Below are 26,225 nucleotides of genomic sequence, written 5' to 3'. Positions count from 1 at the left end.
GATATAGTCCTTACAGTCCCAGTAGGTCTCAGGTCCTTACAGTCCCAGTAGGTCTCAGGTGTGTGTGTGTGTGTGTGTGTGTGTGTGTGTGTGTGTGCGTGCGTGTGTGTGTGTGTGTGTGTGTGTGTGTGTGTGTGTGTGTGTGTCCGTGCTCCGTTCTACATCAGCACCAGACAACAACATAGTGCAAAGAAATAATATTTTAAATAAAAAAAGAAAATACTAAATGAGATAGTGTGCAATATTGGCAGTGGCTAGCTAGGCTAGTGGCCAGAGTTCAGTAGTCTGATAGCTTGATGGAAGAAGCTGTCTCTGAGCCTACAGCCCCAGCAGGTCTCTCAGGTCCTCTGACCAGGGTTTGCTGGTTGTCTCCCGTGCCAGACTGAAGACCCAGGGTGATAGAGCATTCAGACAGACAGACAGACAGACCCAGGGTGATAGAGCATTACAAACCGTGGCTCCCAAACTCTTTGTGACTTTGTGACCCTTGGTCTGGGAAAGGTGCTGTCCAAATACATTTTACTTACTTACTTACTTACTTACTTACTTCTGTATCTCTTGCCAGATTGCAGCAGGGTGAACACCCTGTTGCTGGGGTTGGTATTGTTGATAGCAGTGCACACTGAGGTCATTTAATTTTTCAATAAATATAGGCTATATGGGATGAAAACATAGAAAATGGAATGTACATTTATTTTGAACATTGTTGTGTGACAGTGCTGTGGTTTTTGTAGGCTTGGGACACTGGGTCTCTACAGATTGTTTCTCTATGATAAAGTGTGGGCTATTGCACAACAAACATGACACAATTGGTTATGGAAGGCAAACCTAGGCCACCAACCCCCTCTGTCAGGGGTTCATTTTACTACTTCCTCATCGTCCGACATTGCTAGTCTCACACATTCACTAAATGTGCGGTTGCAATTCGAAAGAAAAGCCCGCAATGCCATCCTCACGAAGTTGGTCTGCTTGTGAAACTTTACTCCCCCGCGAGAAGTTTTCAAATCGGCAATGCCATCCTCACGAAGTTGGTCTGCTTGTGAAACTTTACTCCCCCGCGAGAAGTTTTCAAATCGGCTCGCCTGCAGGGTGTGGCCTTCCATACGTAGCGAAACGTACCCCCTACGCTGTTGTCGACAGCAATGACGCGAAACTCCTCATTAATATGTATGAGTGCCTTGATTCAAGGTCCCTCATTGGCTATGATACGCGAGTCCATTTTAGCGGAGCGGGCGTTCCATAGGACTACGCAAGGCTACGGCGTTGATTTTACGCAGAAGTCTAAATCGGCCTTTAAGCCTGATTTATACTCCTGCGTCGAATTTACGCACGGCTATGCCGTAGCCTACGCAAGGGCTCTCCAAGTTTATAGTTCTACGTTGGTCCGCCCGTTGGTCGGTGTACTCATAGCGGCATAATGGCGATCAAAAAACGGCATAATAGCGATTTTTGTTGTTGTTATGCTTGTTGTAAATAAAAGTTAGATGATCGATTGAAATGACATTAAACTAAGATAATGCGATGGTTATCATAATTTTTCAATTCTTTATTAATAAGTAATTACAGAAAAGGTAAATGACATTTCTGTCATGGCTTCCGCATTTTGGTGTACGAGAGAGTCGGAATCATGTGCTACCAAGCGGACCAATCAGAGAGCTTACGGTTGCGTAGAAACTGACGCGTTCTTAAATTTTTGGAGATGTGCACGTCAACCTACGCCGTAGGCAAGGCGGGCCCACGCGGGACTACGCAAGGCTACGGCGTTGATTTTACGCAGAAGTCTAAATCGGCCTTTGATACTCCATCGTCCCGCAAGATTTCTTTGATATAATTTGCAAATAAGACAGTTATGTTTTTCATTGTTTATCAAAATAGACCGATACAACTAAAACATCGACACTTTGAACCATCAATCACTGTGGTTGCAATGTAGGCGACATTTAATCACATTTTTATATCTAGCTCTGCCCACCTTACCCTGGCAATTCAGGCACTTCTGCATGGATTATTAGTAGCTTTGAACAGCTTTATAGTGTTTCATTATATGCTAGTATGTTGGGCTTGTATTACACTCGATATGTCTCAATAAAGACCAAAATTCCTTCTTTTACACATTTATTTTAAAACGGCACAAAAAATGTATGGCATTTCAGCAAGCAGACAACGACCATGAAAAAAAAAATGACAGGCATGGATTCATCATTTCGCTATATATTTATATATAAATATGATATCAGGTGACTTTTTGTAGGCTTGGGACACTGGGTCTCTACAGATTGTTTCTCTATGATAAAGTGTGGGCTATTGCACAACAAACATGACACAATTGGTTATGGAAGGCAAACCTAGGCCACCAACCCCCTCTGTCAGGGGTTCATTTTACTACTTCCTCATCGTCCGACATTGCTAGTCTCACACATTCACTAAATGTGCGGTTGCAATTCGAAAGAAAAGCCCGCAATGCCATCCTCACGAAGTTGGTCTGCTTGTGAAACTTTACTCCCCCGCGAGAAGTTTTCAAATCGGCAATGCCATCCTCACGAAGTTGGTCTGCTTGTGAAACTTTACTCCCCCGCGAGAAGTTTTCAAATCGGCTCGCCTGCAGGGTGTGGCCTTCCATACGTAGCGAAACGTACCCCCTACGCTGTTGTCGACAGCAATGACGCGAAACTCCTCATTAATATGTATGAGTGCCTTGATTCAAGGTCCCTCATTGGCTATGATACGCGAGTCCATTTTAGCGGAGCGGGCGTTCCATAGGACTACGCAAGGCTACGGCGTTGATTTTACGCAGAAGTCTAAATCGGCCTTTAAGCCTGATTTATACTCCTGCGTCGAATTTACGCACGGCTACGCCGTAGCCTACGCAAGGGCTCTCCAAGTTTATAGTTCTACGTTGGTCCGCCCGTTGGTCGGTGTACTCATAGCGGCATAATGGCGATCAAAAAACGGCATAATAGCGATTTTTGTTGTTGTTATGCTTGTTGTAAATAAAAGTTAGATGATCGATTGAAATGACATTAAACTAAGATAATGCGATGGTTATCATAATTTTTCAATTCTTTATTAATAAGTAATTACAGAAAAGGTAAATGACATTTCTGTCATGGCTTCCGCATTTTGGTGTACGAGAGAGTCGGAATCATGTGCTACCAAGCGGACCAATCAGAGAGCTTACGGTTGCGTAGAAACTGACGCGTTCTTAAATTTTTGGAGATGTGCACGTCAACCTACGCCGTAGGCAAGGCGGGCCCACGCGGGACTACGCAAGGCTACGGCGTTGATTTTACGCAGAAGTCTAAATCGGCCTTTGATACTCCATCGTCCCGCAAGATTTCTTTGATATAATTTGCAAATAAGACAGTTATGTTTTTCATTGTTTATCAAAATAGACCGATACAACTAAAACATCGACACTTTGAACCATCAATCACTGTGGTTGCAATGTAGGCGACATTTAATCACATTTTTATATCTAGCTCTGCCCACCTTACCCTGGCAATTCAGGCACTTCTGCATGGATTATTAGTAGCTTTGAACAGCTTTATAGTGTTTCATTATATGCTAGTATGTTGGGCTTGTATTACACTCGATATGTCTCAATAAAGACCAAAATTCCTTCTTTTACACATTTATTTTAAAACGGCACAAAAAATGTATGGCATTTCAGCAAGCAGACAACGACCATGAAAAGAAAAATGACAGGCATGGATTCATCATTTCGCTATATATTTATATATAAATATGATATCAGGTGACTTATAAAACAAACCAAAAAACAGACAAACAAATATCCATAGAAATAGGCCCCTTCACATGAGTCACAGAGAGATAGGCCCCTTCACGTGAGTCACAGAGATAGGCCCTTCACGTGAGTCACAGAGAGATAGGCCCTTCACGTGAGTCACAGAGAGATAGGCCCTTCACGTGAGTCACAGAGAGATAGGCCCCTTCACGTGAGTCACAGAGAGATAGGCCCTTCACGTGAGTCACAAAGGTTATTGAAACAGATACAAAAGAAAGGTGGAGGACAGCTAGCGCTGATCTGAGTTAGAAAAGATGAGTCATAGCAAAGAGATTAAGGTTCATATTCTTATTTGTACACATTATTGAAGCACACAACGATCTCCTCACTTTCTGCTTCTTCTTTTTATGTTACTATGTATAATATCTACCTCTTATCATATTCAACATCCTTTTTGTTTCAAATTGGTGGAAATAAAAACGTAACAGTACAAGTACAAATACTATACGTATTCACATTTTCCAAAACAAGTAACAAAACTCTAATGTGTTCTTTTAGTGTACTGTATACCGTAACTCTCACTAGGAGCTGAGCTGTACCTGGGTGGACTGGTTATGCCATAACCATAGTTGCAGAAACAGGGCTGGAAAGGACAACTTGAAAGGAAAATATTCAAGCCAGCACAGTATGGTTCAGGTCGGCCCGGTTGTGTGTAAAGCTCCAAAATGTATTTACAGTGCAACATACACCCATAAAGAGCACTGGCAAGAATCTTAAACTCTCTATTTGCCTAGCTAAAATGTTGATAGCACAACCCACCACTCAAACAGCTCAGGTTACAATCAACTATGTAACCTAGTCCTCTAATGACATGTCATAATAACAGAGATATATCTCATTTCTCTCCTCACATTTATTTCAAACTATTCCTACCGTTCAATCTTTCAATAAGATTGACGGCCAATGACTCTCACAAGCACAAACAACATCAACATCACTAATGTGTTTCATATAAATAAATATAATAATGTCATTATTACTTAAAATCAGTGTTTTAAACTCTCCATATAGTCCCTTTTAGTTCGTTTTTTTTTTTTTTTGCTTCTGAGGCCTGGAAGGTCAACTGTACACACTGACTTGAGAACAGTTTCCAGCCCTCAGCCGAGAGGAGTGTTTCTTCTCTACAGTGGGTCAGTGCCAATGGAGGCTAGCGGAGGTAGAAATCGGAGGACGGGCTCATTGAAATCCATGGACTGAAATGGAATGAGGAGCGGTGTGTTTGATACCGTTCCTCCTTCCATAGATCAGTCTGAGTCAGTCCCCTGAGCTCTGCCTCTTGTGGATGTTGAGTTAACAATGAAATGCAAGACTGAATGAATGCCTTTCTACCTACACAAGAATAATGATTCAGACCACAAATATAATGATGGAAAAAAGACAATGTGAATGATGACAGCGATATAAAAATATCAGTACAAACGATAGAAAAAAATGAAGAAAAGTACAGAAGGAAATGTACTTAGAAAAAAAAAGAGAAAAAATGAAGAATGTTTCATATGAAAAAGACAACAACATCAAACAATAAGAAGAACAAAAATAAGAGCCTGGCAAAAGTGACCGAGTGTGGTATTGATGACAGACAGACAGACACCAGGGTAGGCCGGTGGAGGTAGAAATCGGAGGACGGGCTCGTTGTAAATGCATGGAACGGGATGAGGAATGGTGTGAAGCACACACATTTGAGACCATTTCTCAGTTACGTCCCATGCCTTACAGAGCCCCGTCCTCCGATTTCGACCTCCTCCAGCCTCCGCTGACAAGACACTATGGAGACAGAAAGAATGGCCAAATCTCAAAGGTCTTCCCTGGATTCCTCTCTTCCTCCACCCTCGCCACCTTCTCACAACTCATTAGAAGACGACAGGGGAGAGGCCGGTCGCTTGATACCGTTCCACCTTCCATTCCGTACAACGAGGTAGTCCTCCGATCTCTACCTCCACCAGCCTCCCCTGGAGGAGCATCCCGAGGAGGAGGGTGAGGAGAGAGAAACGCCAGGAATCAAGAAAAAGACTTGAGCGATTTAATCAGGGTTCGAGTTATGTGGGAGCCAATGGGAGCTGAGCTTCCATAAGGAAGGTCTGAGCTCCCATGAAAGCAGTAAAATCATACATCTGTGGGGGTCGCTAATAATACATTACCACAACCATTATTTGATAAAAAATGTCAATGTAATGAGTATTATTTATATGATAAATATTATAAAATAAACACGTTTTCCAAAAGAACTACGCGCACCAGCATTAATCTCCTGTGAATGACAGTATGCCTTTGACTGCCTGCACTTTACCACCAAGACACTATGGGGCGCAGTAGAATATTGTGCAACAGCAGAATATGATCGTTGAGAGCTTGCGAACGTGATTATTGAGAAGAAAACATTCAGTAGCTAGCTATCATGCCGCCCCAAAAAAGGCCACTGCTGCCGACCGAGTCGACAAGCCTGGAAAGTTTCGGGTTTTCAACCAAGAAACCAAACTTGAATTCAGCTGCCCTGTTATGACACCTAACGTTGAAACTGTTGAAATAGCAGAGCTCAAACAAAAGCAAGTGCTTCCGAAGAAAGTAGCAGAACTCACCTCCAGTATGTATAAGGAGACAGCTAGTTCGTTCAGGGCAGCCTATAGCCTATAATGTCGCTAAAGAAAGGATGCCTTATACAAAACTGAATCCAATTATGAAACTTAATGAGATGAATGGCGCGGCAGTTGGCCCCTGCTCACCGATCCGATCATTCATGTGCCCAGATTGTAGAGCACATTGCACAAGAGATGAAACAAATTCATTTCTAATGTCAAATCACTTGATTCCCGTAGTAGCATAACATTAGATGAAAGCACAATTCATGGACGAGCATACATGATTATTTATGTCAGGTGCGATGTCACTGGAAATGGAGATGTAGACAATGTGTCGTGCTAACAGGGAAAGTGAATGGACTGTATAGCAAAAACAAAAAAATTATTGGCCGAGATACCCGTGACTATCGCTTATAGCTGTTGTTTCATGTGGTGCTGTTGATGTGGTGAAATGAGTAGCCTATGGCTAATTAAAACTTGTTAGTCCCATCGCTGTGTGGGCATGATTCGCGCGCGTGCATGAGAACATTTCGCACTGTTATTTTGGAGACCCCCACAAAGCTCAGCTTATAACTCGAACCCTGGATTTAATCTATCGGTTGATGCTAACGCTACGCTACGGTGACCTTTGACCCTCCGTCTCACTACGACGATGATCAGCATGCTGAGTATAACTGCACAAACACACAGACAGAGATGACCCTAGGGTGTCGCCCAAACCGCACCGAAAAAGAATCAGCGTTCGTCGGCTGTCACACAGCGATGTGTGATGTGTTCATCTCTCAAACCATGATTCCGAGACCCCCGACCGATCGAGTCGATCCCCTTCGACTCCCTCTTTACAGACCTGTCCGTCACGCCCCCCCCCCCTCCTACTGGGGTTTGTCTGTCTTGCGGGCGGTGATGAAGGCCATTCCGTGGGTCCTGAAGTGGGTGTTGAGGTCTGAAGACTTGTCGAAGCGCTTGCCGCACACCCTGCAGCTCAGGCCGCCTCCCTCTCCCCCGTCCTCCCCCTCCTGGCCCGGGGGGGGAGAAGAGGAGGAGGGGGAGGAGCCGCCGTCTCCGGGGGAGGACGGGGTGCGCTGGCGGCGGCTGCGGCGGCGCTGGTGGTCCGGGTCCTGGGGGTCCCGCACGCGGTGGGCGATGAAGCGGTGGCGCCCCAGGGAGCCGGCCGAGGCGAAGCAGACGCCGCACTGCAGGCACTGGAAGGAGGCGGCGTCGGCGCGGTGCTGGGGGATGTGCCGCTGGAACTCGGCGCCGTCCTCCGTGGCGAAGCCGCACGGCACGCAGCGGAACGCCGTGTCCTCCACCTCCGGAGGAGGCGCGGGCGCGGGGGGGGCCGCCAGCGAGGCTCTCGTTCTCTTCACAGGACCGCCGCCGGCGGCCTCCTCTCCCTCCTCGGCGGCCTCTCCGCCCTCTGTGCCCCCCGCCCCCCCCCCTCCTCCTTCCTCCTCCTCCTCGCCCGCCCTGCTTCCTGGAGGACCACCGCCCTCCCCGTCCTGCTCAGACGAGCTGATTGGCCCCTCCCCCGGTGCAGAACGCTTCCTGGTCTGAGGGGGAGCCTGCTGGGGGGCGGGGAGGGGGGGGGGAGATAATGAGAGGGGGGGGAGATAAAGAGAGGGTGTCAAATCTGTAATATCATCTGAATAGGATTCCAATATTCAGAGACTGAAATGTGACCGAATGTGACACAGATAAACTGATAAAAGTAGGTGTGACTGACAGACAGGTGGTACTGACCTGTGCGTCTGCTGCTCTGACCCCGTGGTGGACCCGGATGTGCTTCTCCAAAATCAGGCGGCTGCTGAAGGTGCGTTTGCCCTCGGTGCAGTGTCTGCAACAAACCCACGTCACTCAGGTCACACGCCAGGTAGAAACACCTCCCACGCACACACCAGGTAGAAACACCTCACACGCCAGGTAGAAACACCTCACACGCACACGCCAGGTAGAAACACCTCACACGCCAGGTAGAAACACCTCCCACGCACACACCAGGTAGAAACACCTCACACGCCAGGTAGAAACACCTCACACGCACACGCCAGGTAGAAACACCTCACACGCCAGGTAGAAACACCTCACACGCCAGGTAGAAACACCTCACACGCACACGCCAGGTAGAAACACCTCACACGCCAGGTAGAAACACCTCACACGCCAGGTAGAAACACCTCACACGCCAGGTAGAAACACCTCACACGCCAGGTAGAAACACCTCACACGCCAGGTAGAAACACCTCACACGCCAGGGAGACAGAAACTGAACTGTATTCTCCTGGGAGACGGTAGTAAATGACCTGCTCCCAAACATGTCTCTCTTTATTATATATACAGTGTTTCCTCTATATGCATTTATTCGTGGCGGGCCGCCACGAATGAATTTCCTCCACCACTAATTGATTCAGACAGTCCACTTTGATTCAGGCTGCGCAGAAGGGCAGCGAGTTATTATGACCGGAGAACAGAAAAAAGATTGGAGCTAGATTTAGGCCGCTTCCAGACCTACATTTCGTTACGATTTAGGGCGTAGTTAGTTACAATACAATGTTGCAATTAACCTCGTTGTTTGTGTTCGCACTGCAATCGAGACTGAATCGCTCTCAACAGGCGCGCGGCGCGAGGCGCTTTCAAAACAGTTTTGTGATTGGTCCGAGTTTAGCGGGACATTTGGATTTCAGGAAATCACTCTCTCTCTCTTCGCCCGGCGCCGGTCCCTTTAATCCCGTAAACGTATCCTAATCGAAAATGCAACATCATCAGCGACGACTGTGGGTTATTGCATTTACTGCTGTTCTCTGGTTCATGTTCTTATACCAGTGCTCAGTATAGAGTATTTTAAATGAACATTCGTAATGTATGTCTCTGATGTTCATGGTCAACTAAATCAGCCTATTTTGTGAAACAAATAATGTTCCCGCTAATGGGTTAACCGAGCATTCTCGCACCTAACGCTAGCTTCGAACTATTCATAGCAATATGCGCGGGGCAAAAATAATCTATTGCCTCTAAATTCACCACGAACAGAACGGCGGAGGTACGGGTAAGCAGGGCTCATGTTGGTGTCCTCAAAGGTAAGAGTTGGTTTTCTCAGTAACTCAACTGATAGCATTACCTTGCTGTTGTTGTTTACCGAATGCTTTTACTTGTGTAAACAGTTAATGAGTAATGTTAGCCGGTTTTGTGCGTGTACTCTCATGTAGGCCTACTTCGTATTGATGAGCTGATGATCTTTCATTGTGTGTGTGTGTGTGTGTGTGTGTGTGTGTGTGTGTGTGTGTGTATGTATGTATGTATGTATGTGACTGTCAGTCACACGTTTATATTCTACGGATGTTGTTCAGTGCTGTATGCGCGTTCCCGGTTCCATGTGTACTCTACTCTTGTGTACTTCATATTCGATGAGCTGATTATCTCTCGTGTACTTCATATTCGATGAGCTGATGATCTTGTGTGTGTGTGTGTGTGTGTCATACGCGTTCCGCATGTTCCGCTGCAGCTGTAGGATATATTGGTATTTGATCACCTTCTATATAAAATCACCTGCTCGGCTTTAATGACTTAACCGCTATTAAAAAATATATAATTGTTGCCACCCTCTAGTTTTTGGTGAAATTACGTCTTTGTTTTGAGCGCCAGTGCGCGTAAAAACTGACCGCTCCGCCACTAATGTGAAAAATCCTGGAGGAAACACTGGATATATATATACACACTGGATGTTTCATCAGGACCACCTCCCCTGATACAATACCAGCTCTACAGTTAATACCAGCTCTACAGTTAATGAAACTGATTGTACATTTACATTTTACACTTAAGGCATTTAGCAGATGCTTTTCCCTGAGTGACTGACAACAAGTCTGTTTGTTTAAATGAATTAACTACACAGGGTTAGGGTTAACTACACAGGGTTAGGGTTAACTACACAGGGTTAGCGTTAACTACACAGTAAGTAAAACAAGTGCCATCGGCAGTCGCAGTGCTAGAGACAAAGAAAATAATAATCCTAATAATAATAATAATTATTATTCCATTTCACAACCGCTGAGATAGTGACAACGCTACAACCACCCGGGAGGTCCCACGTGACTGGGTCACAGGGCTCCATTCCATTTCAAAATGAGTTCCAATCAGCCTCGATGCTTTTCAACTAGGAATTTAGAATTGGAATTGGTATTTCAGCTAAACTTCCTGAATGGAAATGGAATGGAGCCATCAGCCCTCCTGTGTAAAACCTCTCCACGGTCGTGTTGACGGTGCACTGCGGTCACCGTTTCTATGACGACGCGGCTGACTCACTGGCAGTGGAAGACTCTCTTGTTGCCCTCGTGGATGACGCGCACGTGCCGCCGCAGGCTGGACGAGGTGCAGAAGGAGCTCTCACACACACGGCACGGGAACTTCTTCATGGCCTAGAGCGGCATGGGCACACACACACACACACACACACACACACACACACACACAGAAGAGGGTTAGATATGCAATATGAGTGTGTAGTTACCTTTCTGTATTTGTATTTGTGTGTGTGTGCATGCGTGTGCGTGTGAGAGTGAGTGTGTGTTTGTTTGTGTGTGTGTTGTGTGCGTGTGTGGTTGCGTGTGTAGGTGTATGTGTGGTTGCGTGTGTGTGTGTGTATGTGTGGTTGCATGTGTAGGTGTATGTGTGGTTGCGCGCGCGTGTGTGTGTATGTGAGCGTGTGGTTGTGTGTGTGTGTATGTGTGTGTGTAGTGTGTGGGGTTGCGCGTGTGTAGTGGGGTTGCGTGTGTGTGGGGTTGCGTGTGTGTGTGTGTAGTGTGCGTGTTTGGTTGCGTGTGTGTGTAGTGTGTGTGTCCAGGTACCTTGCCGTGCTCGGTCTTCATGTGAGAGACGTAGTCGTGTGTGTGTGTGTGTGTGTGTAGTGTGTGTAGTGTGTGTGTGTGTGTGTGTGTAGTTACCTTTCTGTATTTGTATTTGTGTGTGTGCATGCGTGTGCGTGTGAGAGTGAGTGTGTGTTTGTTTGTGTGTGTGTGTGTTGTGTGCGTGTGTGGTTGCGTGTGTAGGTGTATGTGTGGTTGCGTGTGTGTGGTTGTGTGTGTGTGTGTGGGTGTGTATGTGTGGTTGCGTGTGTGGGTGTGTATGTGTGGTTGCGTGTGTAGGTGTATGTGTGGTTGCGTGTGTGTGTGTGCGTGTATGTGTGGTTGCATGTGTAGGTGTATGTGTGGTTGTGTGTGTGTATGTGTGGTTGCATGTGTGGTTGTGTGTGTGTGTATGTGTGGTTGCGCGTGTGTGTGTGTGTATGTGAGCGTGTGGTTGTGTGTGTGTGTGTGTGTGTAGTGTGTATGTGTGTGGGGTTGCGCATGTGTGTGTGTGTGTGTAGTGTGTATGTGTGTGGGGTTGCGCGTGTGTGTGTGTGGGGTTGCGTGTGTGTGGGGTTGCGTGTGTGTAGTGTGCGTGTGCGTTTGGGGTTGCGTGTGTGTGTGTGTGTGTGTGTGCGTGTGGGGTTGCGTGTGTGTGTCCAGGTACCTTGCCGTGCTCGGTCTTCATGTGAGAGACGTAGTCGTGTGTGTGTGTGTGTGTGTGTAGTGTGTGTGTGTGTAGTGTGTGTGTGTGTGTGTGTGTAGTGTGTGTGTGTAGTGTGTGTGTGTGTAGTGTGCGTAGTGTGTGTGTGTGTGTGTGTGTGTGTGTGTGTGTGTAGTGTGTGTGTGTGTGTGTGTGTGTGTGAGTGTGTGTGTAGTGTGTGTGTGTCCAGGTACCTTGCCGTGCTCGGTCTTCATGTGAGAGACGTAGTCTCTGGTTGTGTGTGTGTGTGTGTGTGTGTGTGTGTGTGTGTACCTTGCCGTGCTCGGTCTTCATGTGAGAGACGTAGTCGCCGCTCTCGGCGAAGCTCTTCTGACACGGCTGGCAGCTCCACTCTGACGGACCTCCAAGATGGCCGCCCACCTCCAGAGAGCTGGGGACGTTCTCCGGCTCCTCATAGTCCTCGTCCCCTTCCTCCTCTCCCTCCTCCTCCTCCTCCTCCTCCTCGTCCTCTTCCTGGTCGCGCCCCCAGTCCTCTCCGTCCGAGTTGTCGGTCTTGGCAGGAGGCTTGGATTTGGGGAGGGAGGGGGCTGGAGGGTTGCTAGGCGCTGGAGTCGGGGCGGAGGCGTCCGATTGGCCCTCTTGTTTGACGGACAGGCCTCTGTGAGCCGTCTGAGCGCGAGCGAGAACGGGAAGGAACGACCAGGGGGAAGCGATGAGACACCAAACACACACTTCGTCACATACAGGTAAAACAGCTATAAAAAAGGACAATATTCCTAAATGATACCTGCCGTGTAATCGCGCGTGTTCATTCACAGACAGATAGAAAAACACACCTTGATGTGATCCATCATGGAACCTTTCTGCGCGTAGAGTTTGGTGCAGTCAGGACACTTGAACACGTGAACCTTCTGCTTGGCCAGGTGAGTGTCGAAGTGCATGTACAGCAAGGGTTTCTGGGTAAAAACTGTATCGCACATCACGCACTTGTAGATCATTCTGGAGAGAGAGAGAGAGAGAGAAAAAAATACATGTTCATGGTAATATTCATATTGCACAGTACCGGTAATTCCAGAAGTTTAGGGCTTTTACCAACCACAAACCCTGACTTCTAAATACTCTGCATCCGTCCATCCACGAGACACTGCAGGACACTTACTTGGCCTGTCCCCCGGTGAGGTTGGGATGCTGGGTGCTGATGTGGCCCTGGGCGCTGGGGGCAGACTTGAAGGCCATGGGGCAGCTGGGGCATTTGTGGAACACCTCACAGTGGGCCGTCTGGATGTGAGACTTGATGGAGTTGAGCCCCCCGAACACCACCTGACAGCTGGAACACCTGGGAACACAGAGGAACAACAACACGTGTGGTGAAGTGTTAAGGACAGTAGGGTGAGGGTTAAAGGTCAAAGGTCAGCTGTAGCTGTGTGGTGAAGTGTTAAGGACAGTCGGGTGAGGGTTAAAGGTCAAAGGTCACCTGTAGCCGATGCGTCGGGCGAAGTGCAGACAGGCCTCCTCCAGATGGGTCTGGAAGCTGGCCTGGCGGGCGCTGCCACCGCACTCAGGACACACGTGGGGGGCCCGGTGCTTGTGGACCCTCTGGTGGGCCGACACGCTGCACGAGTTAGGCAGCATCATGGGAGGGGAGCACAGAGTACACGTCTGGAGGAGAGGGGAGGGGGGGGGGGGAGAGAGGGGGAGAGGAGACAGTTACTGCATATAGTATAGCAGAGACGGCACGCACACACGCACACACACACACTTTTGGATCGTGGCATTCAAGGACTCACCGAGTTCGGCGTAGCTCTGATCTGCTGGAAGTGGGCCACCAGCTCGGCCTTGCCAGAGAACTGGGCCTGGCACTCTGGACATCTGAAGTTGTTGTACTGGAGCAGCTCGCCCTTCTTACAGGGCAGAGGCATCAGGGCCTGGGGGCTCTGGGGCGGGGCGCGGCGGACCAGCCTGGGCTGGGTGGCGGTGGAGGACGAGGGGGCGGCGTCCTTCAGGGGACTGGAGCTGGCAGACGCCGCCGTGGTGGCCGAGGGGGACGAGGCTGGAGGACAGGAGGACAAGCGATGGTGAACAACGACAGGGGGAAACACAAGCTGCCATGTTGGAATTACAGAGAGGCTGGCCTGGGGTGGTCCAGTGGTCTAGCACCATGGCCTGGGGTGGTCCAGTGGTCTAGCACCATGGCCTGGGGTGGTCCAGTGGTCTAGCACCATGGCCTGGGGTGGTCCAGTGGTCTAGTACCATGGCCTGGGGTGGTCCAGTGGTCTAGCACCATGGCCTGGGGTGGTCCAGTGGTCTAGCACCATGGCCTGGGGTGGTCCAGTGGTCTAGCACCATGGCCTGGGGTGGTCCAGTGGTCTAGCACCATGGCCTGGGGTGGTCCAGTGGTCTAGCACCATGGCCTGGGGTGGTCCAGTGGTCTAGCACCATGGCCTGGGGTGGTCCAGTGGTCTAGCACCGCGGTCTACAGTGCACACATATGCCCATGTCGGCATAGATTTGATTCTGGCCCATGCCATGCTGACATGCCCTCTCTCTCTCCCTTCTTCTCCTTACTTTCCTGTCTGTCTTCACTATATCTGTCCAATAAAATGAAAAATATGAGTGGGACTGCCCCACTCAGAAATTAAAAGAAAAAGAAGGAAATACAGAGAGGACCAGTCAATTACAAATTGATATTGTCGAGGAGTTGCTTACCCTGAAGCATTTCTTGACATGGTATCCTGTGTATTGTGTAAATGACCATTAACATTTGAATTGGAGGTGAGTTAGTCATCTTGCTATGAAAGTGATAGGTTTGTTACCACAATACCTTTTTGGTTAATAGCGAACCAGGGAAATACAAACACACCCTACTTCTTACCCAACGAAAGTAGCCATGAGGTGACTTTCCCCCTTCAATACGAGTGCTCAGGGTGTCAACAAAGGTGCAATATGCAATGAATGAATGAGTAAATAATAATAATAATAATAATAATAATAATAATAAATATAGTGCTCTTCTCAATGCTCAAAGACATGACATTCCATGGAGACCAAAAATCGCCAAGTCAAACCAAAAAAAGTCAAAAAGTCAAAGACGGGTTTCGTCTTTGGAGTCGAACGCCCTTTGGATTCTCGAACGAAACCAGACGAAACCAAACGACTCACCGTTGGTCGTGGCGCCGGCGTCCTGCTGGCCGATCATCTGCTCCACGGTGACGGGCCTCATGACCAGGTGAGAACACTGCATGACCAGGCCCCTCTCCTTGTGTTCGCGGGCGTGCAGCAGCAGGCTGCACTTGTTGAAGAAGGCCAGCCGCTTGGCGCAGTGGTTGCACGTCACCTCGATGCGCAGTGAGCGCCGGTCGTAGTGGCGCGCCAGGCTGCGCTCCAGGGCGAAGGCGTCGCCGCACTCCAGGCAGCGGTACCCGGCGGCGGGCAGCGGGAGCCCCCACTCCGGGGGCGGGGGGGCCGACAGGTCCGGCTTGTAGCTGGGCAGCAGGTTCTTGCTGTTGAGGATCTTGTTGAAGGCCTCCACCAGGCTGGACTGGCTGCGGGAGATGGCGGCCCCCGTGCTGTTGACGATGGAAGCCGGCTTGTTGGTCTGGTGGGAGGAGCCGGAGGCCAGGGCCGCGCCGCCGTTAGCCGCTTTAGCGCCGGCGGCCGGGGCGGGGCGGACGCTGATCCCGCCGGTGGCCAGACCGGAGAACTTGGGGGAGGAGGCGATGGAGGGGGTGGCAGGGAGGGCGGCCGACTTGGTGATGCTGACGGCGGTGGCCGAGACCTTGGCCCTGTCGGACGAGGCGGCCATCTTGTTCTGGGCCTTGGTGGCGGCGGCTAGCATGGCGCTGCTCGCCGCTAGCGTCGACACGGGGAGAGCGTTGAGGTTCTTGACTTTCTGCTGCTGCGACGTCGCCGCCGCACGGCCGGAGGACGCCTCCACCTTCCTGACCCTGTTGGCCGGGACTTTGCGCCCCCCCCCCGGGGAAGCTTTACTGGGGTCCAGGCCCTTGCCCGCTGCAGCACCGGCTTTAGGGGCCACCCTGGTAACAGTTCTGGTGATTCCACCGGTGGAGGTTTTGATGGTCTTTATCCGGACTTTCAGGGGCCTGGCAGGAGCCCCCAACGCCCCGGTAGTAGAGGTCCCGCCTCCGGTGGACGCCGGGGCTTTCGACTTTGCCTCGACCACGTCCATCTTCTCCTCTTCGGTTCTCGCCCCCTCCTCCTTCTCTACGTCCGCCTTGCCGCCGACGCCGTCCGCAGCTTTCTCGACTCGGCTGTTCCCCACCTCCATCTCCTCCTCCTCCTCCTTCGGTTCCCGGAGGTCCGAGGGGGGGGGCGTGGAGGCCGCGGCGGGGCTGGAGCACCTCTTAGCGGGGACCGCCGGGGCGGCGGATTTGGAGACCTCCGGCTCGGGACTCTCGGGCGAGTCCCGCTCTTCGATGACGTGCTCCGGGTGTCGGTCGTCCTGCGGGGGGCTCTTGGCAGAGCCGGGCTGGGGGGTCGACGTCGTGCTGGCGCCTGACGGAGTGTCTCCCGGTTTGGGGTGAGCTGCCGACGACGCCATGGGGTGGGGGGGCACGGAATCGGAGCTGGCGGCTGGAGACCTATACCGGCGGGTGAGTTTGGGAGGGGTGCAGGAGGAGGGGGATTCGGGGGGTTCCTGTATCACCAGCGGACCCCCGTTGTCCGAATTGGAATCCTCTTCCTCGTCTTCCTCCTCGTCTTCCTCCTCGTCTTCCTCATCCTCCGAGTCCCGAGGTCGGAAGGCCGCGGCGCTGGGTTTAGGCGCCCCGTTGAACGACTGGGACGTGTGGAGGGGGCGCGAGGAGAGGACGGAGGGCGGAGACGGAAGAGGAGGCTTGGAGGGAGGGAAGAACGGAGACGTCAGTCCTACGGACACTCCCGAAACGAGGGGAGAAGACACCCCGGACGAAGAGGAGGAGGAAGAGGAGGAGGAGGAGGATAAAGAGGCTTTGCCCTCCTCTGCCCCGTGCTGGGCCGCTGCTGTGTCCTGCTGGGTGTGCTGCTGCTGGTGCTGCTGCTGGAGGAGCTGCATCTTCCTCGCCCTCCCTACAGGGTCTCCCGGCCCCTGCGCCATCAGAGGCTTCAGTCTGTTGAAAATGTTCCCACTCTGCTTGGCAGGTTTAGTGGATCCAGACCCCCCTCCTCCTCCTCCTCCTCCTCCTCCTCCTCCTCCGCCCTCGGAGGCCGTTTTGGGGGTGCACACAGACCACGGCTCCCCATTGGAATGAGCCTGGGACAGGGGGAGAGGTGTGGAGGCACCAGACACCCCAAAACCGTTATGGTTGAGGGGTTCTGATTCTGCTATGCCTGGGGCGCAGGCTCCAAGCCGCGGGCCTCCGGTCACCCCTGCTAGTTCGTCCAGAGAGTCCTGGTCTGTGTCGCCGTCCCCTCCATCCAGGTTCTCGGGACGAACTCGGTTCTTCACGATGACGCTGACGATGGGGGGGTCGCCCTGGGGGTCGGGGGGGCTAGGGGGTCTCTGAGATGGGCCGACCCCCACAACGCCATCTGCCTTCCCCAGGGGAGCACCACCACCACCACCACCACCCGCCCCTGGCCCGTGTTGCGGTCCTTCAGCCTCGTCAGGGTTAGACTGGATGGCCTCTTTGGCGTCGATGTCGGGGATGTCAAAGGCTGCCAACAGGTCATCGAAATCTGGGGTCTTCATGTCCCCCATACCGGGACCGAATCCTGGAAGAGTGGACACACCAGAGAGCAGGACATTAGAGCTCAGATCAGAACATCCACAGTTTTTCCCTCATTGTTGCGACGGGAAGTAAATAATACAATTAAAATAATTTAGCTGACTAAGCAAATACAGAGATGACATAGGACATACAGTGGAGGTTCAAAACACACTCACTTGTATGTCGGCTTAGATGACTCGCTACTACACATGCATGACGGAATTGACTGTCAGTTGGATGTCACATGCTAAGCAAGCTAGCAACACAAGCAGGTCGGTGGCATAATACAGGGGGCTATTTGGATTAGACTGTTAGCTCACATTCGTTTCTCGAAGCAATGCGTTGGCCAAACAGATCCTATTTACGAGACAGTGGCTTGCATGAACCCCAATGCAATTCAGGGTGAGATCAAAGCCCGTCTGACTGTCATTATGCCAACTACTCCTATAGCCACGACGCTAGCACGGCTAGCTGCCTAGCCACATAGCACCTCTCTCCCTTTAGACTGAGAACCGATGCGACTCCAGTACAATGTAGATGTTCAATACATTCAACCTTTAGGAAATGCATCACAGTTTAAATAAAACTCTAACGGTGGCCCGCTGATTAATAATAATAAAACAACTCGTCATGTTTCTTAGCTGTGAGTTTCTTGTGATCTTCATCACACCCAGGCTGGTCTGCTGTGGCCAAGGCAGCGAGGGTCATTACATTAGCGAAGGCCACTGCATTACATTCAAAACAAACGACTGGGGAATAATCATGCATTATTGGAAACTATGATCATGGGGGGTTAGACGTTCACTGTTGACAATGGGTGAGACCGGTACGATGGTTTTCTATTGCACATTATTTTTATTGTTTACCTGGATTTGAGATTCCCGACTACCGTCGCTGCTCCAAATGAAGAGCCCAGACTTCCCGTCACGTGACAACAGGAGGTCCTATTAGATGATTGTATCCCCATCCAATTTTTGGGTGAAGATTGTACAAAAAGAAAAAATCGTTTCTTTTTCTTCACGGGAATGAACAACACGTTTCAGTTAATGCACCAATACATATCGAAATTCTTCCTGAATTTGTACACTTCCAAAGATAATACAGGGGTTTCCCTACAATCTGTATGACCCCCCCACCCCCTTATTGACATGCTGAGAATATTCTACAAAAAAAGCTAACAACCAGATCATCACACAGCTCATATCAAAGCTTCAGACGAGATGGGACTGCAGAAAACAATGAGACAGGCATGCTGACCTTGATCCAACTTCTTTCTTTTTTTATTGCAATACAAAAAACAACAACAAAGAAGTGAAAGGAGCATAAGTGTTTAGTTGACAAGCTTGGGGACCAGTCCGTTTTTACATATCACTTCTACTGTCAGTCCTGCAGGCAGTCAAGTCAGTCACTAGATAACTAAAGTGAATTTGAAAAGACAATTGGATATTCTTGAAAATCAATTTTAAGGAAGTTTTATAACCCCAAGCCATCACCATATGGGCCAATCCAAAACAATCTTAAGTGTTAGTCTGAATGTTGTGACCTATCCTTATGTCAAATCTCTCATGTACATGTGTGTGGTCTGGTCTGTCTCATGTCTATGTATGTATGTATGTATGTATGTATGTATGTATGTATGTATGTAGTCAGTCTTCGGGGCTCATTTCTTCTTCTCCTCGTCCTTCTTGGCGTCAGGTTTGTTCCCGGTCTGGGAGGCCAGGGAGCCCATGGCGTTCCGGATGGCCTCGTTGTTGGGGTCGACGCCCGGCAGGTTCTCTAGGACGCTCTGGAGGAACTCGGGGTCCTGCATCACATCATAGTCATCCTCCTCCTGAGGAAGCACAACAGGAAACAGACAGACAGACACGCGCAGACAGACAGACACACAGACACATACACACATTCATTCATTAAGACAGACAGACATACGCATTCATTAAGGGAGGAGCACCTCCATAAGAATTCAAACATCAATATGGTCCCCCCCCCTTTGAAGTGTCTGATGTTGGACACACCCAAAATCCAGTGTAAATCCAACTCTGAGGAGAGAGACCTCACAAAACATATTGATGGTCTCCAACTTTGAAAAAAGCACTATGAGAGATCTAGCCCACGTGCGTATCATGTGACTGTATAAGCCAGCCAGGCAAGATGGAATGTCATTTTTAAAACTCATTTATTGCAGAGGGTGAATAAAGTCACCCAAATTGTCAATATTCTAGTGTCACGGGTGACTTAATTCACCCAAAATGTATACATATATCATGTTCATAAAATTAACTGAATTGTTGCTAGGTAAATGTCGGACACCAACGATAATGTCGCTAACTTTAGCGATGTCGACATGACACTCGTTAACTAACGTTGCCATTCTCATCTTTTAAAATTCATTCAAATTAACCTTAATTCATCCCGTGTATAAACAGGATTATTACTTGTTTTGTTACACGTAGAAAAATTACACGTGAAAAATACTGGCTGGAGTAGCAATCGAGCCACAACCGTTGCATTTTGCCACGACTTCCTCTGCCATTTTTGGGATGTTCAGACGCTCGGATAAACTGTCTTTTCAGTCAGAGTGCACGGTGTGCGTTTTGACTTGCTCCCAGAGCACAGAGAATCTTCTCGGAGTCTTCCGACGGGGACGCTCTAAGCACTGACCCCAGGTTTGCTCCGTTGCTCTCAGAGCATATTTCTAAACGCACCCTACATTGTTGGTGTGAGTCTCCTACCTTGGCAGACTCCGCAGTGTCCATGGGGGCTCCTGTGTCCATGGCTATCGAATCCGCATACTCTGGAGGAAGAGGGAGCAATCAATCAAAACACTTTGATCCAGCTATATGGAACTCTACTTGTGTCAGTGGCTATACCTAGGACAGTGGCTGCATGGGTCAAGCGTGCTGAAGAGCATTAAAGAGAAAGAGGCAGGGCTGTGTTCACTGAGACCACAGCACAATGTTTTGGAACGGGAAATGAACATATGGGTTTGTATTGGACAATATCAGCGCGTCCTCCGTGTTTGGTTCCCTTTCCCCCCGTTTTCTGCCTGACAGACTTGACCCACTGAGTGTGTGGACGTGTGTGTTGGTTCTAACTCGTGCCCACCTCCTCCGGCCAGAGACATCTGCATGGCGTAGGCAATCTGCTCCTCCTCTGTCATGCTGCTGAAGTCAGGCAGCACCGCCGCTCCTGTGCTCTCTGGCTGGGACACGGACATCTTCAGCAGGGCCTCTTCCGATTCTGAAAGAGAGAGAGAGAGAGGGGGGGGGGAGAGAGAGAGAGACAGAGAGAGAGAGACAGACAGAAAGACAGACAGAGAGACAGACAGACAGAGAGACAGAGGGAGAGAGACAGACAGAGAGACAGACAGAGAGAGAGACAGAGGGAGAGAGAGAGAGAGAGAGAGAGAGAGAGAGAGAGAGAGACAAGAAGAGTCAGGTACAGAGGAGAACACCACATGGTCTCCTCTGGGCTGGTCTCTCCAGTCTGAACCGTACCGTCTCCTGAACCTAGAACATCCATCTGACAGTGACATCGGCACCCTCTTTTTCCCACTGAGCTTTCGTTGTTGTTACACCCGAGTCAGACTCATGTCATGTACAACAGACAGGGCCTGAAGCTTAGGGATGACTAAGGGTTTGGTTCATGTACTAAACTAAACATACCCAACAACGCTCCCTAAACATCATCCCTCCACACCTTACGTAGTACGTACTGCATCACACAAACCCCCAGAAGACACGCACGTGTCCTTACCGTCTGCTGTGGGCGTGGTGCCCGTCTCGGTTGCCGAGGCCACGGCCACCCTGCGGGCCTCCTCCTCCTGCCTGGCTCGCTGCTCCTCCATGGACACACGCAGGGCCTGACCAGACACCACCCAGGGACACAGTTACACCTCCATCACACCACCCAGAGACACAGTTACACCTCCATCACACTACAGAGCCCAGCCGAGCGGATGGACACACACACTTGAAATGCTTTATTTATGTCCATATAACTTGTACAATATCTAAAAGGACATAAATACTATCAGTGCATTTTTACATTATGGAAACAGTCAGTTACAGTAGTGCTGAGCCAACACACACACACACACACACACACACACACACACACACACCCACACCCTGAGAAGGGGGGGGGGGGGAGGAGGCGAACCCAACACCCATTTTTTTTACGGACACAAACGACAAGTGACGGTGTGGCCTTGAGGAGTCCCTGTGGGCAGTCTTACCAGGGCGAGCTCCGGGTCGGCGCTGGGGTCCACCCCAAACTCAAAGTCGCTGGCGCCCAGGCCCATCATGGAGCCGCCCTCGCCGGCCAGGATGGGGGAGGAGAGCAGGGCGTCGGCCAGGCTGGGCCCCGGGGGGACCGTCACCAGGTGGGAGCCCGTCCCCTCCTTCCCGTTCAGAGTGTTGATGAAGGCGGTCAACTTCTCTGTGTTGTACTCCTAAAGGGAGAGGGAGGGAGGGAACAGGGAAGAAGTAGTAGAGGGGGAATGAGTGAACCTTCCTTTCAGGAGTTCATATAGTAACAATGACAATCATTGGAGCGTTAACATGATACACCGTAAACAGAAAATGGGTCTCATTTTATTGGATGCACTCGTTTAAAGATGCTAACAGCGATGGCAACTTCTCACCTCTTCCCCAAAATTGATAATGTCCACATTGACCTTCTCTTTCTTCAAGCGCTTGGCCATTTTAACTAGCTGTGGGGGTGATGGATTGAGAGAGAGAGAGAGAGAGAGGATTATCATGATGACAAGCTGCATGCCTACTGCTGAGAACAGTCATCCACTACCATGTGTGGAACCAGCTGTATGTGAATTTTACAGGAACTGTTTTGTTGCCAAAAGCATGTAACAGAGGGAATGAAAGGAATCTCCACGACCAATGAGATTGGGCCGAAATATCTCAGTTGCATGAGAGAAAGGGAGATGATCTGTTCAAAGACAGGCCAGTCTTATTCAACTCACGTCCTTCTCGTTATCCTCCACTGGGCTACCCACAAAGGCAATGATCCTCATCTTGTGGTTCTTGCCCTGTCTGTGCTTCAGAGCCAACTACACAGACACATGGAGAAAAACAAAAGCCACATCTACACATGAACACACACTAGATCCTCTTCTTCTAATCATTAAAACAATTCATAATGATATATATACATATACACACACAAAATCATTGTTTTCCCTTTCATTCAATAAATTAAACATACAATACACACATCACAAGACAACCCCCCACCCAACCCCAAATGACAAGTGTGTCTCTGCCAAAACTGTGAAGAGAGACAGGTGGACGTGGACAGACGGACGTCTGCAGCGGGAGGCGGGAGTACTCACGTGGGCCACCCGGATGCCGATGCAGAAGCAGATCTTGCCCTTGGGCTGGATGGCGTGCAGCTTGGACAGGATGCGGCCCGTGTCCGGGGTCAGTGTGGTCAGGACCTCACAGTTACTACCGTCGAGCATAAAGAGTCCAACAAAACAGTGTTAAAATAAGGACTGTCGCAGTCAGAACACATCCAGGCCCAGCAGCACAGGATTAACCCTCCTGTCGTGTTCGTTTCTCCCCCCTTACTTTGGTGTTCCTGGTCAAATTTGACTGGTTTGTTTTAACTGCTCTTACATTGAGACAAAAAAATCATTAATCATCACTGAATTTTATTTAACACCCTTTTAAGCTGTAAACAATGTCTCAGACTAGCGGTTAACATGAATAACTGCAGTGAATATACAAAGAATAGACACTAAAAATGTACTGGTTGTGGATGTGTGGGTGTGTATGGGGATGTTTTCCATCTGATGGATGAACATAATCTAGGCTTACCCATTAATTTCCTATGGCGGTCATTAATTTTGACCGGGAACACCACAGGTGTTACACAGTTGACTAAACCACTCAAAATTCTATGAACGTGGTGATCAGCAATTGTACAAGTTCAAATGCCTAGTGTGGAGGATAGTATAAGGCCTTGAGGCAATCAAATGTAAAAACACAATATTTATGATTGATGAAAGTTGTAAATGGGTCAGATTTGACCCGAACACGACAGGAGGGTTAAAACAAGGCTCCCTCATCTCCCCTCTGTAGAACAATTAGGATGCATTTTATTTTATTTCTCCAGAACAACCCGATTAAAGGAAACATGGTATCAACGTTCAAATAAAGACAAATGGAACGCTTTCTCAGGGTCACCGTCAGACAATTCACACGTTTGAAGTACAACACACAGAAGCATACTTTGCCATGGTGATGAGGCCGACGTTGTTTTCAGGGTTGCTACGGGTTTTGGAGTGGCAGACAATGTTGACAGCATCCTGCTGGGCTTGTAGCCTGGTCGGCAGGAAGTCTCCATTGCGCATGTACTCACTATTGTCCACACTGGCGAGAAAAGAGGGACATGAGTGAGTCTGGTTGGATCATTTCCACGGAAAACAATTCAATAATGACGGTTTTCACAATGGTGACCACATTGGCCAGCTATGTTCAAATGGATGACGCACTTTACCATCCATGTTTACAAAAAGTTGCCTTGAAAAGAAAGGTGCACCTGTATATCCGTATAATAGTGTCTGCACCTTTATTTGAGTCATTCACAATTCCTAATGGAGCGATTGATTGAAAGATAATGGTGACAAGCCTTGCATCAACATTCAACAGAAAACAGCAATCTAGCCTATACCAACTGGCGATACAGAGAGGAGACTCAACTAAGCTATCCATCTAGTTGTCCCTGTGTCGGATGACAATATTAGAACAAACCTAAAAATCAAGTCGAAAGCAATAACGTTTGTATGTCAGAAGATGCAGGGTACCTATCCTCTGTGTGTTCTAAGATGCAGGGTCCCTATCCTCTGTGTGTTCTAAGATGCAGGGTCCCTATCCTCTGTGTGTTCTAAGATGCAGGGTCCCTATCCTCTGTGTGTTCTAAGATGCAGGGTCCCTATCCTCTGTGTGTTCTAAGATGCAGGGTCCCTATCCTCTGTGTGTTCTAAGATGCAGGGTCCCTATCCTCTGTGTGTTCTAAGATGCAGGGTCCCTATCCTCTGTGTGTTCTAAGATGCAGGGTCCCTATCCTCTGTGTGTTCTAAGATGCAGGGTCCCTAGTATCCTCTGTGTGTTCTAAGATGCAGGGTAGTGAGGGTACCTATCCTCTGTGTGTTCTAAGATGCAGGGTAGTGAGGGTACCTATCCTCTGTGTGTTCTAAGATGCAGGGTAGTGAGGGTACCTATCCTCTGTGTGTTCTAAGATGCAGGGTACCTATCCTCTGTGTGTTCTAAGGAGGCCTCGGGAGAGGAGACAGAGATAGGGGTACGGGGAGAGGAGACAGAGATAGCGGGAGGAGACAGAGATAGGGGTATACATATTAGTGCAATTTCACTGTTGAGTGTAAGGAAATTGTTGTTGACAGCCTGTTTGGGCAAACATGATGTTGTTGTTGGCTATTTACTCTGGCCACACATATCAAAATGCCTTGTCTACTACACTCTGTAGGACACTTATAATGAACTGTAGAAACACTTAGATATACATTCTAGAAGTGTTCCTGAATAATAGTGGTACCAGAGATGAACAGAAAATACTGCAAACCAGCTCCCTGACCGTGGCAGACAAAACAACCGTGTCAACTGTCCCCTAGCTAGCTAGCCAACGCTGACAGCCAAGGGAATTTGATAAACTATGGCTTTATGCTGACAAATATGCGCAATTGTTAGCAAACTAGCTAACTAATACATTAGTGTTGATGAATTTCGTCCTTGACTTGGATGACAGTTGAGAACAATCCCTGTCCAGACAGTCACGGTAGCTAGCCAGCTAGCTGGAATGACTCAGCCAGTAACGTATTAGCAGCTAACTAGGACCTACGACTGTCGTTTGGTAGTGCGTTTTTCCTTCAAATGTACAGAGTTAAAACCGAAGAACTATAGAAATAACAACATAAGCTCGTATCCTTAATTCTCTGCGGAAAAAAAATCACGTTCAGACATAGATTAAAACGTATTTGGGACATCCTTACCAGACCATAGTACTTTCGAGCCCCATTTTGGAAACGTTCTGCTCCTTTTCTGACGGAATTAAATAACGTCGCCTACTAGTGGATAAGAGTTCAACAACAGGAAATAGGATTGGCCAAATGGGCCTTCATATAAAAAACCTTACAGTAATTCATACTGTTTACCATAAGCCTTCCGAAATCTTTCTAGACTGATTTAGAGTACCTTTGATTCTGTAAATTCTACAAAATTGTAAGTTTTGTCAAATCTATTTAATAACACGTGGATACTCAGGGTTCGAGTTATAAGCTGAACTCTGTGGGGGTCTCCAAAATAACAGTGCGAAATGTTCTCATGCACGCGCGAATCATGCCCACACAGCGATGGGACTTACAAGTTTTAATTAGCTATAGGCAGTAGCGGATTAAGGTGGTCAGTGGCCCTAGGCTACTCCTTTGTGTGAGGACCCCCCGCCCCCATACACAAGCCTGCCCCCTCCCCAAAATATACAACTCACGAGCACCCTGCACACACACACCACTCATAATGCTTTACCATAAAACACTTAAACACTTTAATAACACAATAACACAACAGTGTTAATAATGCAAAGAATAAAAAAAAAGTTCGG

General features: G+C 49.0%; 2 protein-coding genes across 2 annotated transcripts; both read right to left on the bottom strand.

Moving 5' to 3' along the window:
* Positions 1-7,253: 7,253 nt before the first annotated feature.
* znf687b (zinc finger protein 687b) lies at positions 7,254-17,578 on the bottom strand (the record flags this gene model as incomplete). Its single annotated transcript, XM_080525631.1, has 9 exons — positions 7,254-7,943; positions 8,122-8,215; positions 10,681-10,781; positions 12,196-12,552; positions 12,720-12,882; positions 13,043-13,219; positions 13,358-13,542; positions 13,671-13,933; positions 15,043-17,578. The coding sequence occupies 9 exons, from the start codon at positions 17,576-17,578 to the stop codon at positions 7,254-7,256; spliced, it is 4,566 nt and encodes a 1,521-aa protein (XP_080381757.1).
* A 1,263-nt stretch (positions 17,579-18,841) lies between these two features.
* On the bottom strand, positions 18,842-25,721 carry LOC308152321 (26S proteasome non-ATPase regulatory subunit 4-like). The gene is made up of 10 exons (XM_080525268.1): positions 25,618-25,721; positions 23,840-23,980; positions 22,939-23,053; positions 22,570-22,656; positions 22,234-22,302; positions 21,826-22,041; positions 21,345-21,450; positions 20,694-20,828; positions 20,321-20,382; positions 18,842-19,419 (listed from the first exon to the last, which is right to left on the bottom strand). The coding sequence occupies exons 1-10, from the start codon at positions 25,641-25,643 to the stop codon at positions 19,249-19,251; spliced, it is 1,128 nt and encodes a 375-aa protein (XP_080381394.1). The 5' UTR covers positions 25,644-25,721; the 3' UTR covers positions 18,842-19,248.
* Between the last annotated feature and the right edge of the window lie 504 nt (positions 25,722-26,225).

The sequence above is a fragment of the Nansenia antarctica genome, assembly GCF_963989245.1.
Source record: "Nansenia antarctica genome assembly, chromosome: 3".
Taxonomy (NCBI): domain Eukaryota; kingdom Metazoa; phylum Chordata; class Actinopteri; order Argentiniformes; family Microstomatidae; genus Nansenia; species Nansenia antarctica.
Note: the sequence above shows the minus strand (reverse complement) of the source record. Positions and strands in the feature narration are given on the sequence as shown.